At 42.0% G+C, this 19,239-nt stretch overlaps 2 protein-coding genes across 2 annotated transcripts; both read left to right on the top strand.

Moving 5' to 3' along the window:
* Positions 1 to 202: 202 nt before the first annotated feature.
* LOC310793955 (leucine-rich repeat LGI family member 2-like) lies at positions 203 to 6,231 on the top strand (the record flags this gene model as incomplete). Its single annotated transcript, XM_083655836.1, has 8 exons — positions 203 to 384; positions 602 to 673; positions 986 to 1,057; positions 1,177 to 1,248; positions 1,373 to 1,444; positions 3,297 to 3,466; positions 5,062 to 5,226; positions 5,396 to 6,231. 8 exons carry the CDS (start codon positions 203 to 205, stop codon positions 6,229 to 6,231), a joined length of 1,641 nt encoding a protein of 546 aa, XP_083511962.1.
* Positions 6,232 to 10,649: 4,418 nt separating this feature from the next.
* On the top strand, positions 10,650 to 16,741 carry LOC310794195 (coiled-coil domain-containing protein 149-like). The gene is made up of 11 exons (XM_083656139.1): positions 10,650 to 10,802; positions 10,941 to 10,979; positions 11,307 to 11,414; positions 12,328 to 12,444; positions 13,086 to 13,258; positions 13,781 to 13,853; positions 13,995 to 14,079; positions 14,254 to 14,401; positions 14,700 to 14,776; positions 15,902 to 15,964; positions 16,087 to 16,741. The coding sequence occupies exons 1-11, from the start codon at positions 10,743 to 10,745 to the stop codon at positions 16,659 to 16,661; spliced, it is 1,518 nt and encodes a 505-aa protein (XP_083512265.1). The 5' UTR covers positions 10,650 to 10,742; the 3' UTR covers positions 16,662 to 16,741.
* Positions 16,742 to 19,239: the final 2,498 nt, after the last annotated feature.

Raw genomic sequence — 19,239 nt, 5'->3', positions numbered from 1 at the left:
TGATGGAAAGTGAAGAAGGCTATATCGTGTTCCGGGTGCACGCAGCGCAGGGCAGGCAGCTGCAGCAGTGTCAGCTTGAGTCAGGGCTTAGTTTGCACTGCTGCATTTCGTGTCGCCCGGCCAGAGAGACACAGACAGGCAGCGCACTGACCAGCTCTGTCTCTCACTGACTGACTACATCACTAATGTCCTGGGAGTCAACATGGCATCGGCTACTAACAAGCATTGGCTGTTGATCGGCTTTGCGCTGCTGTGTGTTTATGGAGCGTCTGAATCGAAAAGGATTTTCAAATGCCCTTCAGGATGCTCCTGCTCTAAGGAGACTATTATCTGCGTCGGCACGTCGCAGGTCCCACGGACTGTACCGAGTGACATCAATTCACTGTAAGTAGGAGATCATGAGAAACGCATAGCCTACTATTGGACTGTCTTTTGAATGAAGTAGGCCCTACATAAAAGCATGCGTTCAAGGAGGAAATTAACTGCTATCCCGCGCCTCCCCGGAAGATCCACCTCATCATCATAGCCTACTGAGTGGTACAGTAGGCTAACCTAGTCCAAGTTTGACTCTGATCCTGTGTGTTTGTGTTTGTCCCAACAGGAGCATAGTAAATGGGTCCATTGCAGAAATTACAGAAGGCATGTTTGCACTTATGCCATCGCTTCAGTTGCTGTGAGTTGAAATGAATGGAGTGGTGATTAGTAACATAAATGATTACTTTTAGAGAGAGTGCTCACAATGAAAGGAGAAAACACAGTCACATTCATGTACAAATGTACCTATCAACAATCAATTTTGGATCATGTCATGTTGATTTGATGTAAAATAAATAAATAAATAAATAAATAAATAAATAAATAAATAAATAAATAAATAAATAAATAAATAAATAAATAAATAAATAAAATGAATGAATGGAAAAAATTTGAGAGATTTCATTGTCACTTTATTCAATTGTCATGTATTTGTCTCTTCACACTACAGGCTTCTAAATGCAAATTCCTTGACCACAATCAAAGATGATGCATTCTCTGGCCTTCCTCATCTAGAATATTTGTGAGTATTATTCAACGATCTGTCTGCTTCGAATGTAGGCCTATCAAATATTTGTATCATTTTGTATACATACTCTGCAGGTCGGCATTTAATACAGTATTTTGTTATACACTGAACAGATTTATCGAAGGGAACAAGATCCAAACTATCACCAAGAATGCCTTCCGGAGTCTACGAGATTTGACTCATCTGTAAGTCTGCAGGAGTGACACATCTAACAGTAGAGTGGGTCTATATATTAAAGAGAGAAACCACTCATTTGTCTCAAACAAAAGACTGGGAAATGGTGACACATTTGCTATGGCTTTGTTTTAGATCACTTGCCAACAACAAGATGAGGTTTCTGCCAAGGGATCTCTTCTTCGACTTGGATTCCTTGCTGGAACTGTGAGTAAGCAATTGTGAAAGCTGCAAGCTGTGTGTGTGTGTGTGTGTGTGTGTGTGTGTGTGTGTGTGTGTGTGTGTGTGTGTGTGTGTGTGTGTGTGTGTGTGTGTGTGTGTGTGTGTGTGTGTGTGTGTGTGTGTGTGTGTGTGTGTGTGCGTGTGCGTGCGCGTGTGCGTGTGGGTCTATTGAAGGGGGGCTTTTCCATGCTGACGCAGGCTGTGCGTTGTGTCTGACAGCATTCTGTGCTGTAAGATGCTGTGCTTGACTCTTGATATGTAAACTCTCTCTCTGTCCTCATTGACATTTAGTGCATTAATGCTGTCTGGTGAAATCCTTGTAACTCCAACTTTGGCGTTTTTTTGTTTTTTTGTTTGTTTTGGGGGAGGGGGGGTAACTTATAGGTTCCTCTAATTGGCTGAGAAGATTCTACAAGGTTTATGAGACATTGTTTAAAGGTATATAGGTAAATTCAGAAATGAATGGTCATCAAGCTTAGCCTGATATCAGACTGAATTGTCAACTCGTTACACTCCAAGCAGCCAACTGAGTGGGCGGATTTTAAGGTCTGGACCCGACCCACCCAGGCAAGTACAGATCCTGTACAGGCCCACGGCACCTACTGTATACAGACAGATTTGGTGTTGACAATGTCAAGATGTAAAAAGTAGATCTCACATTACTGTTCTTGTTACAAGGTTATAGGCCCTGCCCACTTTCACCAATGTTGCCAAAACTTCTTCTTTTCACTCATCATACAGTTTTTTGGCATTTGTAGCGCCCCCCTACTGTTCAATCAAAAAACTGCTATGCAGACATGGTCATTGATGATATCTGAACGTCTTCACAAATTTCATGGTGATTGGATAATCGGTCATGAAGTTATGATAATTTAGCTGACAGGCCACACACACCCTCTCACAAATGTAGAAATTCAGATCTTCAAAACGACAGTAGATATCAACAACTTTTAATTATATAGTTCTGTTGATGCTACATTAAAAAAAATCTGTGAAAATCTGATTTACTAATCTGGCGTGGAAGTTATGGCCTTTCAAATTCTGAAATTGTAACCTTTAACTATAGCGCCCCATCAGGCCGATTGGTGAAATATTTCTGGGGCTAGTAATGGTTACCAATATCTGTCATTGGGCCAAATTTGTGCCAACGCGCTGAACGCGGACACCTCAGTAAGTGTCCCGGCTGAGTGACTGACACTGAGTGAGTGACTGACTCACCCAAATATGGATATGTGGTGTTATAACCACACAGCGCACTAGCCTGGGTAAACCCAGCCTCCACGTGACCTCTATGTACTATCAGTCACAAAGAGGCAGTCACGCCGTCACTCATTGGCTGCGATTCTGCGATTGAAATCACCTCCCGTGGGAAATCCCTCTGAATAGACCATCTTCCAGACGAAACTTAGGTTACAGGTATAGTCTGTGAGTGACATCACGTTGAAGGCTGGGTTCACCCAGGCTACAGCTCCACTACCAGGCGCCGTGGTAACAAGGCTGTTCTTCTGAGTTCAATAGGTGACATGTTGGAGATCAAGGTTTTCATCCAGCAGCACAGACATGCAGTTTATTATTGAGGATCTCGTAATATATCAGGCAGTATTTATGTACAAGCTGGAATTGTAATTTGCTGATTACATTCAGTACATAAACACAATAACACTTTAAATTGCTTACTGTACTTTATGTGCCAAACAAGGAATTCTTTAATACCTGGAATCCTTTTGTATTGTGAGGAGTCTCCTTTCTCCTCATCAGATATATTAGTCTCAGTTAGCGCACCCCACGCTGACTTTGTTCTGTGCAACTGCTGATGGTCTCTTCTGCCACATGTTAGGGATCTGCGAGGCAATGCCTTTCAGTGCAACTGTGAGAACAAGTGGCTGATGACATGGCTGAAAAACACAAATGCCACTGTATCAGATGTCTTCTGTGCAGGCCCCATCCAGATGAAGGGCAAGCGTCTCAATGACCTCCCTATTCCTCCGGGCGAGTGCATCTCCACAGGTAAAAGACACAATCAATCATCATCGTGGCACATATCTATATCTATATCTATATCTATATCTATATCTATATCTATATCTATATCTATATCTATATCTATATCTATATCTATGTATATCTATGTATATCTATATCTATGTATATCTATATATCTATATCTATATCTATCTATCTATCTATATATATATCAATCAACTCTTTATTGACAGACACATAAGGTCCAATAAGAAGACACACAAACAAAAACACTACATTTAAAAGCATCACACCAAAAAAAAAAAAAAAAAAAAAAAAAAGCAATCAGAACACTAAAGTAAAGCACTATACCAGTGTTTCCAAATGCACGATTGGTATTTCACATTACTGAAACTGGGTTGAGTCAGCAGCATAATAATCAAATTATGAGATACATTCAAATGACAAATAAACTTAAACGTCATATATATATATATATATATATATATATATATATATATATATATATATATATATATATATATATATATATATATATATATATATATATATATATATATATATATATATTCAACACATTATTCATCATAAAGTATGTACAGTATGAAGAGTTAATTTGATGAATTTTTTTTAATTATGATTTATAACAAGAAAATATACAAAAAATAAAATGACAATATAAATACATCAATGTAGTAGTATAAAAGGATGAAAAATACATATGGAGATACCTGTTTTTGCAAATGAACTCTTTGTATGTACAGTCAGTGTATGTATTCACTTATGGAAGCTATTTGTAACCACTGCTTAAAAGATTATGATTCCATTACCTTAATATAATGGTGCAGCTGATAGATTTTCCATCTTCCTCATCTCTCACACTCACCCCGCCTCATCCAACTACTAATGGATAGAGAAGATCAAAAGCTCTGTGGCGTCAATAAGTGTCAGCCGCATGCCTTGATGTGATTACGTCTTTGACTATGGAAGGAAGGCCATCTTAATGCAAGCGAAAATCTGTGTGCAAAGGAGCTCAATTTATTTTGAGGTGGCAGGACGGCCTTGTGGTTAGTGAAAGGGTTGTGGATCGATTCCCAGACACTACTGTAAGTCCTTGTGCAAGGCACTTACCTCCTACCTGCAGCAAACACCACATGAGCCGCCAGAGCCACAAACAGAGCATAAAAGAGATTTCCCCCCTTGGGAGATCCATGAAGTATCAAATCAATTCAGTTTGTGGGAGTGGCTTTCTATAGCACACTGCCGTTCGACTATGGCCATGTGAAGCACAAGTTTAAGGTGTCTACGCTAGAAAAGAAAAGGAAAAGTTTACTGTTATTGCTTGTTGTTCTCTTGTTTTACTGCATCTATATGCCCTGTTTTTGCACTGTTATACTGTTATTTGCACTATGTTGTAACGGAGCCTACAGCACAAGAATTTCACACGTGATACTTGTACTATGGAGTGACAATAATAATCTTGAATCTTGAATCTTGTTTTCAAACCAAAATATGTCAACCAGAAAATGGACACAGCATGAAATGTATGATCCAAGCAACGCACTCTCCTGCATCATTTTGGTAGCTAACTAACAGTGCTGTTTTTGTCTTCTTCACAGACTTTGTCAGTCATCAGTCCATTCCCATTCAGTCAATGTCAGCGGACATCTTCTCCTATAAAGAGGACATCTATGTGGCGATGGCTGCCCCCAATTCCAACAGCTGTGTGGTCATGGAATGGGATCACGTTGAAATGAATTTCAGAAAATTTGACAATATAACAGGTTTGCCAATTCCAACCCAAGTTTTGAAGTGAACTTGTAACTTGCCCTGCATTGCTTAATGTTTGATGTATGAATTGCATTTAGTCTCAATAATTTACAGTTTTGCTGATATAGTAAATGATCTAAAGCAATGCTTGATTGTCTTGTTTTACCGCGTATCTCCTAACAGGGAAGTCTGTTGTTGGATGCAAGTCGGTCCTGATTGACAACCACGTCTTGATAATTGTCACCCAGCTATTTGGCGGCTCCCACATTTACAAGTTTGATGATCAACAGAACAAGTTCTCAAAGTTTCAAACTATTGAGGTCTTCAACATCTCAAAGCCCAATGACATTGAAGTCTTCCAAATGGACGGTGAGTGGTACTTTGTGATCGTGGACAGCTCCAAGGCAGGCCTGTCTACACTGTACAAGTGGAGCGACCAGCCAGACCGCAACGAAACCGGTTTCTACTCCTACCAGTTCCTCCACGAATGGTTCCGCGACACAGACGCCGAGTTCATTGAGATGGATGGCAAGTCCCACCTCATTTTGACCAGTCGCTCCCAGCCGCCCGTCATCTACCTGTGGAACAAGAGCACCCTCAAGTTCATGCTTCACGGTGAGATCCCCAACGTCGACGATGTGGTGGCGGTCAAAGCTTTCCGGGTGGAGGAGGAGCTCTACCTGGCCATGACTTGCTACATTGGTGACTCCAAAGTCCTTCGGTGGAGCAACAAGCAGTTCACTGAGGTGCAGGCTCTGCCATCCCGTGGAGCAATGATCCTCCAACCTTTCACCTTCACGGATAGGGACTACCTGGCCCTCGGCAGCGATTACTCTTTCACACAAATCTACCTCTGGGACACGGACACCAAGACCTTTGCCAAGTTCAAGGACGTTTATGTGCAGTCCCCACGGTCCTTTACTGTGGTGACTACCGACAGGAGGAATTTCATCTTCTCCTCCAGCTTCAAGGGCAAATCAATGGTTTTTGAGCATATTATTGTAGATTTAAGCTTATAATGCCTTACAGCTCAATGTACTAACTATTGGTGATCACAATATCTGGTGGTCATTCAGATCAACAGATATATGTGTTTGAGAGGAGACTCAAATACTGTATATCTTCCTTGTATGCAATAAGATATAACTTACTTAGCCTGAGACAAAGATCTTTGTCTTGCAAGCATCTGCAACTCCTATGCATTTCTATCAGCTATGATGATATGATTAACCCAAGAGTTAGTTATTTAAAACTGAAGGTCAATTGCAATATAAACCAATGGCAATATTTGAAATGTAATCCGCATGACAATTGTTTTTATGGCATATTAGAGATGTTTTTGGCTTTTATTACGGCATCTTCAAGCAAAAATGTCCAACACCTTATTCTAAACCCTTCCAAACCTCTTTGTCTGAGTCATTCTCTTAAGACAACTGGAATGTTTTGTTTCTGACCAGCCAGCTGATTAGCAAAGCAATTCGGAAGTCATCTCATCTCAATAATCGTCATGACGATGACGACGACGATGATTTGTGATGCACAGGACACAGAGAATGTTGCTGTACTCATAAATGATATTTCCTGAATGGCAAAAACATTTAAGCTGTGTGATTAACAGAGTGCTTGATTAATAGCAAAACAAAATGTCCTAAATCATTTACTAATCATGATTCCTATGCAAGATGTCATATTGCTCTGAATTGCCATTACAATCATAAGATATTGTATGCTGCAACATAACTTGAAATGCCTTGTGGGAATACATTTAAGTTTTCTTAAACCATGAATGTGTGCTCTTTTGTTTAGTTATCTTTTAATATTTCACAACGAATGTACAGATTTAAAATGATTACAGACTGTTAGGCTTGGACTATGTATGAATTTGAATTCAGTTTAATTTATTTTCATATCCTCCTTTCTAAGCTTCCAAAAAACAATGGCTGGGTCATTGTAATGATGTATAGCAGAGAGTGTCATTACCTCATTGCCAATTAATGACTCTTTCCACTCTAATACAGTATGGTGATTAACAGGTAATCTTTTACACATCGCAATATACAAAGTGGAATAAACTTATGTTGAAGAAAGGTTTCTCATCTTAGACTAAGTTTGTTGAAAATGCATTAAAGAACATATAACCACATGTGATGGTAGATTACTGGTTTGTTTTTGATTATGTCCTCCATCTTTTGCAGAAGCAGACCAGACCAAATGTGGCCATATTGCAAAGTTAAAGTGCACCAAACAGCAGGTTTTATATAGTGCTGTCAGCACTGGGCTTCCGAGGCAGCACTTTCTTCGCTACAGAGGAGCAGCCGCTTGCAGAGGCAGCGCACATTTTGAGAAAAGCAGGATAGTGGAAATAAGAATGTGCTATGTGTTACAGTTATCAGTCTTATCAGACAGCCTGCTATCATCAAATATGACGATATAAGATGGATATGGATATTCCCTCTATACCCTACCTACAACTGCCCTCCCTGTGAGGAGTCCAGTCACTTCTATGACAGGCAGGTTAGTCAGCAACACACTGGGCATGGGCTTGTCCAGTACTCCCAAACATGCTTTTGCCTCAAACCTTTCTTGTCTTTCTGGTTTCTATTTAAAAATGAATAAAAATATAATTAAAAAAAACTTTCAATGAATCTTTCAGTACTGGATCAAAATGTGAATCAGATACATAGAATAAACCCTGCTGTAGAATATTCTGCTTTCTTTAAAAAAAAATCTGGATCTGACTTTGCCAGCTATATTTAAATGTGTCCTTTCTGCTGAAAACAAGGTCTCCTGGTGGGCATGACCTATATGCTTGAATGTACAAGTCAACTGTATAGAAACAGATCTGTGGGGCTTTTCTGTGCTAAGAGATGCCATGAAGTTCACAGTATTTTTCTTCCACTGGTGAAATAAATATACCCTACTGTATACTGTATCACTAGTATTTACCTGTTCCATCTGCACTTTCTTCATCTTTTAACTTAGGATATCTTCACAGCAGCCATTTTGTGTATCAAGGCAGGGTAAACACAGGTGCAAACAAAACCTTAATGAGGGCCCCAAAGGTCAAAGTCAAAGGTAACTTTATTGTCCCATTGCAGGGAAATTGGTTTTCAGCCAGGTAATATAAAACACACACATCATACAAACATACAAACATAAAAAAGAAAATAAAGGACAGAGACCTAAAAACCTAAAAACAGGGCAATAGAGGCAGAGAGGCTTTAAAAAGTACAACAGGTAGCAGCATAAGTGCAAAGTGGGCAGTCTGTGCAAAAAGGCAGAACCAGACAAATAAAGTGCTATCTGCTGCCCCGGCACTGGAACCCCTAATGGAACGGAAGTTGGAAAGCATCATTAATGTTTTGGTTACACCTGTGTTTACTCTGCCTTTGAGACACAACATGGCTGCTGTGAAAGGATTCTATTTAATCTATGTGCTAGTCACTGGCCTCTCTGACGCTCCACTGACATCTCACAGGGACAAAAAAGGCTTTTTGGCTTTCATGGCTTTTGTGATCAACTGTGCTGTGGATATGAAAGGACAATCAGAAAGAATCAAGTTGGTGTTCGACGCTGCAAGGATTTTTAAACATTGGAGACATTTTGGGAGAGGAGCTGAAAGTAACATTGAGTGAGAGCCAGGTTTGCATCGATGTAGACATTGGATCTGGGTCACAGAATGGACAGTTGGATGAATGGGAACACTTTGGGTGGGACTACTGTAATTTACACTATAATTCAGGGGTTTTCAAAGTGGGAGGCGGCCAGGCGGGCCTCCCCAGGGGGCCTCCAAACAGTTTCAGGGGAGGCTCAGTGAATGGAAGTGAAACAAGATTACTAGTTATTATTACATAAGTTATCAAAAGGAGATCATATAGAATAGCCTAAATGTGTGTGATTTGGTTAACGAGATAGTTCAGAGATACAGTAGCTTTGGGGAATTGTACTGTTCTCCCCACTTTCCCAGACATGCCTTCAGACCTTTTTTGATGTATTTGGTGTAGTCTTTGAAGCTGTTAGTCCGGTACAGTAGGTGGCAGTAAGCACCTTAAAAGTTGGTATTGCAATCCGCAAAAAAAGAAGAAGAAGAAGACGTCACACGTCACAGGCGGAAGTGAGGTCGATTCTAGCTCTTAATCTGTTTTGTGTCAAATGTCTGTCAATTTGTTTAGCAGCTGGCAAAAGTCAATACGACGATGCTAGCTGTGTGAAAGTCACCTTGCGTCAATAACAAACGGCCTTTTCAGGACAATATCAAAAAGATGAACCCCTCCAGGAGAAGCGAGAGTGACTGGCAGGGGCTGGTCAACGAGGTGAGAGGGAGAAACGCAGACAGGAGACGAGGAGAGCGTACAAAATAGCGGCAAGGCATCCCTACTGTAGCCTATATATTGTTTGACTTTATTTTACATCGAGCCGTTATGATAACTGTAAAGTCATTTTACTCAAGACTTTTCAAATTGTGTCCCTCGACTACTATTCGGACCCGAATATTGTGGTTTAGAGATAAGCGGAGTCAATGGGATTCCCAGTCGTTCTGGGTCAATGCAGGGCTGGGTAAAAACGCTTCAGCGTTCCGGGGTACTGTCACAGCCTGCAAGCGAGACTAGCCTGCATAACAGATAAGAAGGATTGGGAAACAAACAGTTGGTTCCCATGGTTGGTTCCTTCTACCCTCGACAAGTTCCTGCGCAGGTCTGATGAGGGGGAACATGTGGTTCAGGTCTGATACACGCATAATTCTAGCCTTTATGTTGTTGTAGATCCACTTTGAGTCATCAGTTTTTGTTGATGTGAAGAATAATGTTCAGATAGAGGGATGCTCTTATTACCCACCAGTCTCAGCATGCATTATATCAAATACCCACCAAAAATCACATCCATTCAAGAACATAGGAAAAATATGGAATTTTAAACTGGAAACCCTGCCAATCATACATGATCTGATCTGATATTTGTGGCTGTAAAGAAAAATCTTCATCTACCATGTGATATGACCTAGTTAGCAAGGGCAAGATGTCTATCATCTACATTATATCATATTGAACACCAGACAAAATCTTCATAACAAACCAAGGTCCGGAGAAAGTGGGAAGTTTTTAAATTGAAAATGTGTAGGAACACTGTCGTCAATATATAGGAATATTCGATCATCCATGTTGGTTACATCAATACATTTAGGCTACATATCAAAGCTCATGTAGCCTAAATGTATTGATGTAACAAACATGGTGTCATGCTCCTCTTCTGTAATGAACAAACTATACTGTAGCATATTATACATGCATGTATGCAATGACATTGGCCTAATTAACTGTGCGATTTAATTTATATTAAAAATAGAATGTGGTTGCCTTGCTTTGATAAAGGATTTATCTTTTTTCCTTTTCCTTTTTTTTTTTTTAACGAAACCTCTGTTTGCATGCAGTTTCTGGTATGTAAGCGCAAGTTGGAGAGCAAGAAAGAGGCTCTTCTGATTCTGTCCAAAGAGCTGGACACCTGCCAGCAGGAGAGGGACCAGTACCAGCTGATGGCCAACCAGCTGCGTGAGCGGCACCAGGGCCTCAAGAAGAAGTACAGGGAACTCATTGTAAGCCATCTGTAAATGCTGGATCAGCAAAGTCCTGACTATACGCCATAAGCGTTAAAGTCTTGGTGTCAATATGGAGATTATGTTTCATAATGATAATTTTCCTTTTTATGTGCAATTGTTCTTCATAACTCATAGGATGGAGACCCCACTCTGCCTCCTGAGAAGCGGAATCAAGTGAGTGATTTTCTGCGGCTGACATTCTTTGTGGATTAAAGTCCAAACACAATACATTCTCTGGCAAATAGTTGTTAAAGCTGCACAACATCGCATTTTGAGAGAGGCAACTGTTTTAACTTCAATACCCAGAAATCATATAATGTGAAGTCGGCACACAGCACACTCATGTTTACCAACCTGGCCGGTCTGTGATGCTTCATACCATTTTTTTTACATACAAGTCTTGCCTAGTGCAGCTTTACATTGCCCTATCTACAACATGTCACTCCTTGATAATCTATGAGAAAAATGAATTGATAGCCTATGTGCTCTTCTCTTATTCAGGTGAATTTAGCCCAGGTGTTGAGAGACTCCAGAGAAAAAAGTAGCCAACTGTCTGAGGAGGTGAAGGAATTGAAACAGCGATTTGTAGAAGCCCAGGGTGACAACAAGGTACAAAGTCATTGTGGGCCAGTTGCAGCTATATTAAATCAAGCTATTTATTACATGTTGTGTCTTTTCACCAGTCAATTTTGAATAGATTTAAAGCACAGGCCCAGACACACCAAGCCGACGGTCAGCCGTCGGCAATGTCTGGGCCGTCGGTGAGCGTCTGTCGCCCTAGTTTTTGCCGTTGTTGGCAGTTTGGCGTGGGTCACTCTGATAGGCTGGTCAGCTGGTTAAGCGAAGCAGACTGCATGAGAAGAGGGCACGCACAAAATGTTCTTCTCATTTTTCAACTTCATCTCATCTGATCATTTCAAATACACAAATGTTTTCACGACGACATGTCCTTTAGGAAAGCCCCTTGAGCCTGTCGCTGCATGATATTATGATGAAATTATGATGATATTGTGATGATATTACCCATTTACTGTGATTTCTCATTATTTTACGCCTCTGCCTCTTCCTTTCTTATTCCACAAGCAAAAGATCAAGGGCTGGCAAATAATGCCTGTGCCATTTTTATCAGACATATTCTCAATTAGAACGAGCTATATTATGAAACTGAAGTAGTGAGCAAGAGTGGTGTGAAAATAGTAGGCAAACGCTGCTTTGTTTCATATATCTGGTTTGTGTATCTGCAGTGCTAGGTCTCACCTGTAGTCTGCGGTGTGTTCAAGTGCAACCTTTTGGCCCCGACACAGGAGACATGAACCGACAGAGGCAATGCAACAGGCGGCCTTCGTTGCCACTAGTTATTTGACATTGGCCCAGTGTCTCTGGGGCTTAAGTGATTCAAATGAATGGCCGTCAACTACATTTGACCTCACTGAATAAAACAAAGCGGGATTACATGTTGTGTCTAGTCTACCCTACGGAAAGTAATGGGCAAGTGACTACTGCTGGGTCTCTCATCCCACAGCTCCTACGAATGACCATTACGAGACAGAGGCTGGGTGATGAAGAGGTTGGCACTCGACACTTCCCTGCCCATGAGAGAGAAGACCTGGTCAGACAGCTGGAGAGAGCCAGAGAACAGGTGAGAAGACCTGGTCAGTCAGCTGGAGAGAGCCAGAGAACAGGTGAGAAGACCTGGTCAGTCAGCTGGAGAGAGCCAGAGAACAGGTGAGAAGACCTGGTCAGACAGCTGTAGAAAGCCAGAGAACAGGTGAGAAGACCTGGTCAGACAGCTGGAGAGAGCCAGAGAACAGGTGAGAAGACCTGGTCAGACAGCTGGAGAGAGCCAGAGAACAGGTGAGACAACCTGGTCAGACAGCTGGAGAGAGCCAGAGAACAGGTGAGAAGACCTGGTCAGACAGCTGGAGAGAGCCAGAGAACAGGTCTGGTCAGATAGCTGGAGAGAGCCAGAGAACAGGTCTGGTCAGATAGCTGGAGAGAGCCAGATAACAGGTGAGAAGACCTGGTCAGACAGCTGGAGAGAGCCAGAGAACAGGTGAGAAGACCTGGTCAGACAGCTGGAGAGAGCCAGAGAACAGGTGAGAAGACAGACTGGTCAGACAGTAGGTAGTTTCCTTGAACTTTAACGCATGGTAAAATATAGAGAAATACAAGAAAGTTCAGTATTATACAGGTAATAAGAAAAACCATTTGAATGACTGGCATTAATGTCGATGGATGGAATCTGCATTCACTGACTCAGTGTGTCGTCTGTTGCTGCAGAACGAGGTGCTGGAGCACAGTGTGAAGTCGCTAACGGACGAGCTGCAGGACGTCCAGGCCGAGCGGAACGTGTTTCAGGAGAAAGCTCATCGTCTCAACCTGGAAGTCAACCACATCCTGGGCAATGATGAGATACGCATCTTAGACATAGATGCACTCTGCATGGAGAACAGGTTTGTTACTATATAGATTAGTGGTGCCGAGGAGGCTCACAAGAATATTAGGAAGGTGGGATATTTTCGTGGTTAGGCACAAACTGTAATTGTGGCATCTTCTTCACTCTCAATTAAATATGTGAGTGGTTTTTGATACAAGGACAAAGTGTTAGGCATCTACACTTGAGTCTTTGGTATATGTTTGAGGCATAAAAAGCTGTTTACATTGGTTAACTTGGCAGACTAAAGTGAAATAAAACCTGTAAGAGTTACAAGGAGTTTTTAAATGTGGCTTATATTTGGTTAGCTTTCCCATGTACCAGTGTAAATATACTTAAGGTTTATGAGGCTAAATGAATTGTGGATTGTGGCAATTGACCAAATATTTCTTCCGGGTATTTTATATGATCAGTTCGTCCACTTCAAGCGCTTATATTTGGTTATGACAATAAACAAAAGCTTTTCCATGTATTCAGTGTAAATAAGGATTGAGGCTAAATTAATTGTGGATCGTGGCAATTGACCAAATATTTCTTTCAGGTATTTACATGACCGCTTCGGGCAACTTCAAGAGGAGGTCAACATGCTCAAAACAAATCTTCTGAAGTACAAGGTACTTCAAGCTGTGCTTCAAATTATATATTTTTTAATGTATTTGTTTCTTTGGATGTAATGATGATAGCCACTAAGCTATCTAAAATTTTAAGACTTTGCATTTAAAATTACTTGATTACTAATATTTGTCTAATTCCAGAGCGCCCTGGAGAGCAGGAAGAACTCTAAAATATGTGGCAAACCCAACAGCAGTGCACTAACTGGGGTCCTCTCTGCCAAACAAGGTCAGAAGAACCATTATATATAGTTTTTTAAATGACACACTTCATTATGTACGATATTGCTAAATAGCCTGTAAACGTTTGCACATGTAGCGAACAACGTGTCTGTAACCCCTTCATTTGCGTTGCTTGATGTCTGCTGCTTTCTTAAACCCTGCCTGCTTAATGTGTGTGCAGTGCAAGAGCTGTTGCTCTCTGAGGAGAACGGCTGCAGTTTGCCAGTGACTCCCCAGTCCATCTCAGACCTCAAGTCCCTCGCCACGGCGCTGCTAGAAACCATCCATGAGAAGAACATGGTCATTCAGCACCAGCGCCAAACCAACAAGTACCTGATATAATACTTTCCAGCATCCATGACCCTAAATTTTCTCCGCCCGGCGAAGCCAGGAGGAGATCATGTGTTCGATCGTGTGTGTATTTGTTTGTGTGTCTTCTCCGCAGCTGTTCTTGTCCTAGTCCACTCCACTGTATGAGGAGCATGCTGTGCGCTCGAGTTCGGAATGGAGATGTAACCACTATTTTACCAATATTTTGGGTGGTTAAGCATAGAGGTGCCTGGTGGAGATCTGCACTCTACACAGAACTGCTGAATCAGCGTTCCTTCCTCTGTCTTTTGTGATTAGGATTCTAGGAAGTCGAGTAGCGGAGCTGGAGAAGAAGCTAAAGACACTCGAGGTGGCCGGATTATGGAGTCTGCCAGGTAGACATAAAGATCTAAGACCATTGTGTGGTATTGTAGCAGCTATTCCACATGACTATTTACAGTAACCATTGTGTGGTATTGTAGCATCTATTCCACATGACTATTTACAGTAACCATTGTGTTGTATTGTAGCATCTATTCCACATGACTATTTACAGTAACCATTGTGTTGTATTGTAGCATCTATTCCACATGACTATTTACAGTAACCATTGTGTTGTATTGTAGCATCTATTCCACATGACTATTTACAGTAACCATTGTGTCGTATTGTAGCATCTATTCCACATGACTATTTACAGTAACCATTGTGTCGTATTGTAGCAGCTATTCCACATGACTATTTACAGTAACCATTGTGTGGTATTGTAGCAGCTATTCCACATGACTTTTTACAGTAACCATTGTGTGGCATTGTAGCAGCTATTCTAGATGACTATTTACAGTAACCATTGTGTGGTATTGTAGCAGCTATTCCACATGACTATTTACAGTATCCATTGTGTGGTATTGTAGCAGCTATTCCACATGACTATTTACAGTAACCATTGTAGCAGCTATTCCACATGACTATTTACAGTAACCATTGTGTGGTATTGTAGCAGCTATTCCACATGACTATTTACAGTAACCATTGTGTCGTATTGTAGCAGCTATTCCACATGACTATTTACAGTAACCATTGTCGTATTGTAGCAGCTATTCCACATGACTATTTACAGTAACCATTGTCGTATTGTAGCATCTATTCCACATGACTATTTACAGTAACCATTGCCATATTGTAGCAGCTATTCCACATGACTATTTACAGTAACCATTGTCGTATTGTAGCAACTATTCCACATGACTATTTACAGTCATTTACATGTCTTATCCTTTCCTCTCCTTCCTCTTTCTTCCTTGCTTCACGGAGGCCTGACTTATAATGTGTCTCTGGGATTATATGGAAGTATGTTTCTCATGCAATTAAGTCGACTACTATTCTAACCTCTTCTCACATCTTGTGCATATATACTCGGTTCTATCCGAGATCAATATTTCTTGCAATTGCGTGCATGTGTCTAGATAACACTGCTTTCTGTATGGTGGCTTACGATTGATAACATTATTCCGTAATAGGGAAAGATGCTATCGTCCTGAATCCTCAGCAGACTGTGTTACCAGGACCTCAAGGCCAGGAAGGTGAATGAGCGATTCAAGCATCCTCTAATATTCTTTATTTTTGATCACTGTCTGCCACCTGTGGTACTTTGCGTCTTTTATTTCTATATTGCTTAATACATTGAAGTGTTCTACTCTTATAGGCCATGATGGGTCGGACAAAATATCTGTCAATGAGCCGAACTCCCCGGAAACACAGAGCCAAGTGGGCGAATCGACAGCTGCGTCAGATGGTGAGGAAGCGTTTCTCGAGGAGCCGTCCTCCCCATCCCGTGTGGAGGCATCTCAGCCTGCAGAGGGAGCGCCACTTCACCCACGAGCAGAAATGCTAAACGGTGATGAGTGTCGGAGGAATGACCAATCACAGATCACAACAGAGCCGTTGTCTTTAACGAGTCACCGGTCAAAAGAAGGGGGATGTCCGAGGGCTTCGCCTCCCGAAACGGCAGATGGGAAATCACCCGATCTGTCAGACTCCCGCTGCCTCCAGCGACCTTCAGAGAACGCCGACCCTGACGGAGGGGCGGACGAGTCGGATGAACACACACAGGAAGTGGGAACTGATGAGGCCGAGAACGTCCTGACGGGGGGAAATATCCACGTTGTGTCGCCCACCGCTGCCACAGAAAGGTCTGTTAAAGAGCAAGAGGAGGTCTGGTCAAACCAGGAGACAGAGGTTTCAGATCTGACAGATGTGTGTGTCCGGCAGGAAGTCTGAAGTTTGCCAGTAGCCAGCCACTCATGCTGCAGAGCAAAGCACATTATGACAGATGATTTCCTTTCCTTTTTTCGGATTAAGTTTTTTTCCTGACCTGACACCCCACATCCCCCCACCCCACATCCCCCCACCCCCCTTTCCTTTCCTCCCAAATAAATCGTACTTGGCTAATTCCCCCTGCTGTCCCGGTCATTGCTCCACCCCCTCTGCCGATCTGGGGAGAGTTGTAGACTGGCACGTTTCCTCGGATACATGTGCAGTTGCTGGCCGCTTCTTTTCACCTGACAGCGAGGGATTTCACCGGCAGGACGTAGCATGTGGGAGCATCACGCTATTCCCCCCCAGTCCCCCCCCCCCCCCCCCAAAGAAAACATGTGCCCCAACCGACCAGAGGGGCACTCATGCAGTGACCAGGACACATAACCTTAATCCAGCTTCCCACCCGCAGATATGGCCAATTATACCTGTATGGACGCCAGACCAAGCCGGCGGAGGGGACTTGAACCTGCGACCATCGTGTGTTGGTAGGCAGGGAATCTAATACCACACAATGTAATGCTCCTTTGAAAGATATACAATTTGCATTTGCACTTTTCTCATGGATAATGAACCACTTCCGCTAGTGTGGCACTATTGAGCAATAATGACTGACAGGTCTCTGCTGGATCTAGTTCTGCTTGTTGGATTGTCTGTGGGGAAAGGTTTCTGTATTTGTGCTTCATCCAGCTGATCGCCACTGCCCAGGCCCTATCCCATTGGTCCCAGCTGCCCAGGCCCTATCCCATTGGTCCCAGCTGCCCAGGCCCTATCCCATTGGTCCCAGCTGCCCAGGCCCATAATATAACAAGAATGATTCAACATGGAACAAATGAGAGCAGGTAAAATCAGATAAAAAGCAGCTCTGCAGGGCTAAGAACTGCCTAAAAGAGGGCCTCCAGGTGACTATAGGGTGGGGTGGGGGGAAGGGGGATGGACGCATTTTATGTATTTCTTTTCTGTTTACGTTTTTGCTCATGGCCCCCTTCACACTCAGCAGACAGCTCTACTTGCCTGACGCGACCGGTCTCCATTTCTCCAAACTGGGACCGCGCCGGCTGCATTCTACTGCATGTAGTACACTGACTGTATGCAAGTACCTCATACTACAACCCCCACATCAAAAAAATCCGAACTATCCCTTTAATAGACAATGCCATCTGTCTGGTGGTTCACTGTGCTACACTTTGTTCTTTATTTTCACCACCAGGTGACACTAGAGAGTACTGTGTTGGAAAGCTTTGAGTAGTGAACACTTTTCCAATACAATTGAATGGAAAGCTTCATTATGCCATCACTACTCACAGTGTCAAATGCTTATTGCTTATAATGGATGCCAGTGTCTGGTACTTTAATAAAATATAAAAAAATAAACATGAAAACAATATGCAAATGCATCAAAATCAATTCTTGGAGAGGATTTTCTCATTCATATACCACTGTGAAATGACTTAGGCTAAGGTCCTAAGTCCCTACGGATGACTTATGACAGACCAACAAAAAAGAAGAAGAAAGAAGTTATAACTTGTTATAACAGTAGCTCTAATGATCTGTGATTGATTTGTGCTTTCACTTATTTGTCTGTTGTTGGAGTTCTTTGGCATGGTTTCCCGTCTAATCCCTTATTGTAAGCTGCTAAATTGTGTATCAGAGGTGTAGAGATGGGAAGTGGTGAAACATGGTGATAAAAAGCAGCTAACAAGGGCTGTGGTTAGTGTGGTATGTGGCGCTGAGGGTTTTCACAGTGCATTTTGATGTGACCATGCTTCTGATTTCAATTTGATCACGTAAAACGTTGACATTCTCAGATTTCCGGCTCAACTGGCCAACAGCCAATAGAACTCACTGATTGGGAAGAATGTCATTTGCATCCTGTTTATGCTTTTAAAGGAAGTGATGGACTCCAGAGCGACAAAGTGCGGTTATGAACATGAGATCATTCAGCTCTGCTACATCAGTTGACCATCACCAGAAAGTGGCTTTTGGTCACCAAAAAACACTTTCTGTAATAATTATAGGCAATCATAATGCCCAAATTGCTTCTATATAAGATTAGAAATGAAGTATGGTAGTTTTCCTCTCTCCCCTTAACGTTACCCTTTCTACCTCTCACACACACACCCCCCCTCCCTGATGATTTTAAGTAGACAAAAACAAAATAGCTGTGTTAATGTTGTGAGCAATGTTTACACAAGTCAAGCAATGTGTCTTCAAACAAAATACAAACAGCTGCATTGCTTATTGTTGCTCGTGGAACACGTGACAATGAGAGAATCCTTTGGCCCCCAGTTCCTTAACCTGACGCTGCCAGATGGGGCGGTATTGTTTTCACAAGACGCATTCTGGCGCAAAATATCGTCAAGAGATCTCATGAGAGAATCCAGCTGGCTTGCAAGGTTACTTACTCTGCTACCAACTCACAAGACACTTTAAAACCGTTGGGATCAGTCTATGGTACAGTAGGCTTTTTAAAATCCTCAACACAATATTTAAGGGAATTAAATAAACTGCTGCATGAAAATATACTATTTTAAATAAGATG

This window comes from Poromitra crassiceps (assembly GCF_964638095.1).
Source record: "Poromitra crassiceps genome assembly, chromosome: 19".
NCBI classification, from domain to species: domain Eukaryota; kingdom Metazoa; phylum Chordata; class Actinopteri; order Beryciformes; family Melamphaidae; genus Poromitra; species Poromitra crassiceps.
This window is presented reverse-complemented; position numbering and strand designations above follow the sequence as displayed.

Coding starts and splice junctions, on each gene's coding strand:
- LOC310794195 (XM_083656139.1), top strand. CDS start 10,743: ATGGCCAACCAGCTGCGTGAGCGGCACCAGGGCCTCAAGAAGAAGTAC. Junction 11,415..12,327: donor AAGCCCAGGGTGACAACAAG/GTACAAAGTCAT, acceptor CTCATCCCACAG/CTCCTACGAATGACCATTAC. Junction 13,259..13,780: donor GCACTCTGCATGGAGAACAG/GTTTGTTACTAT, acceptor TATTTCTTTCAG/GTATTTACATGACCGCTTCG.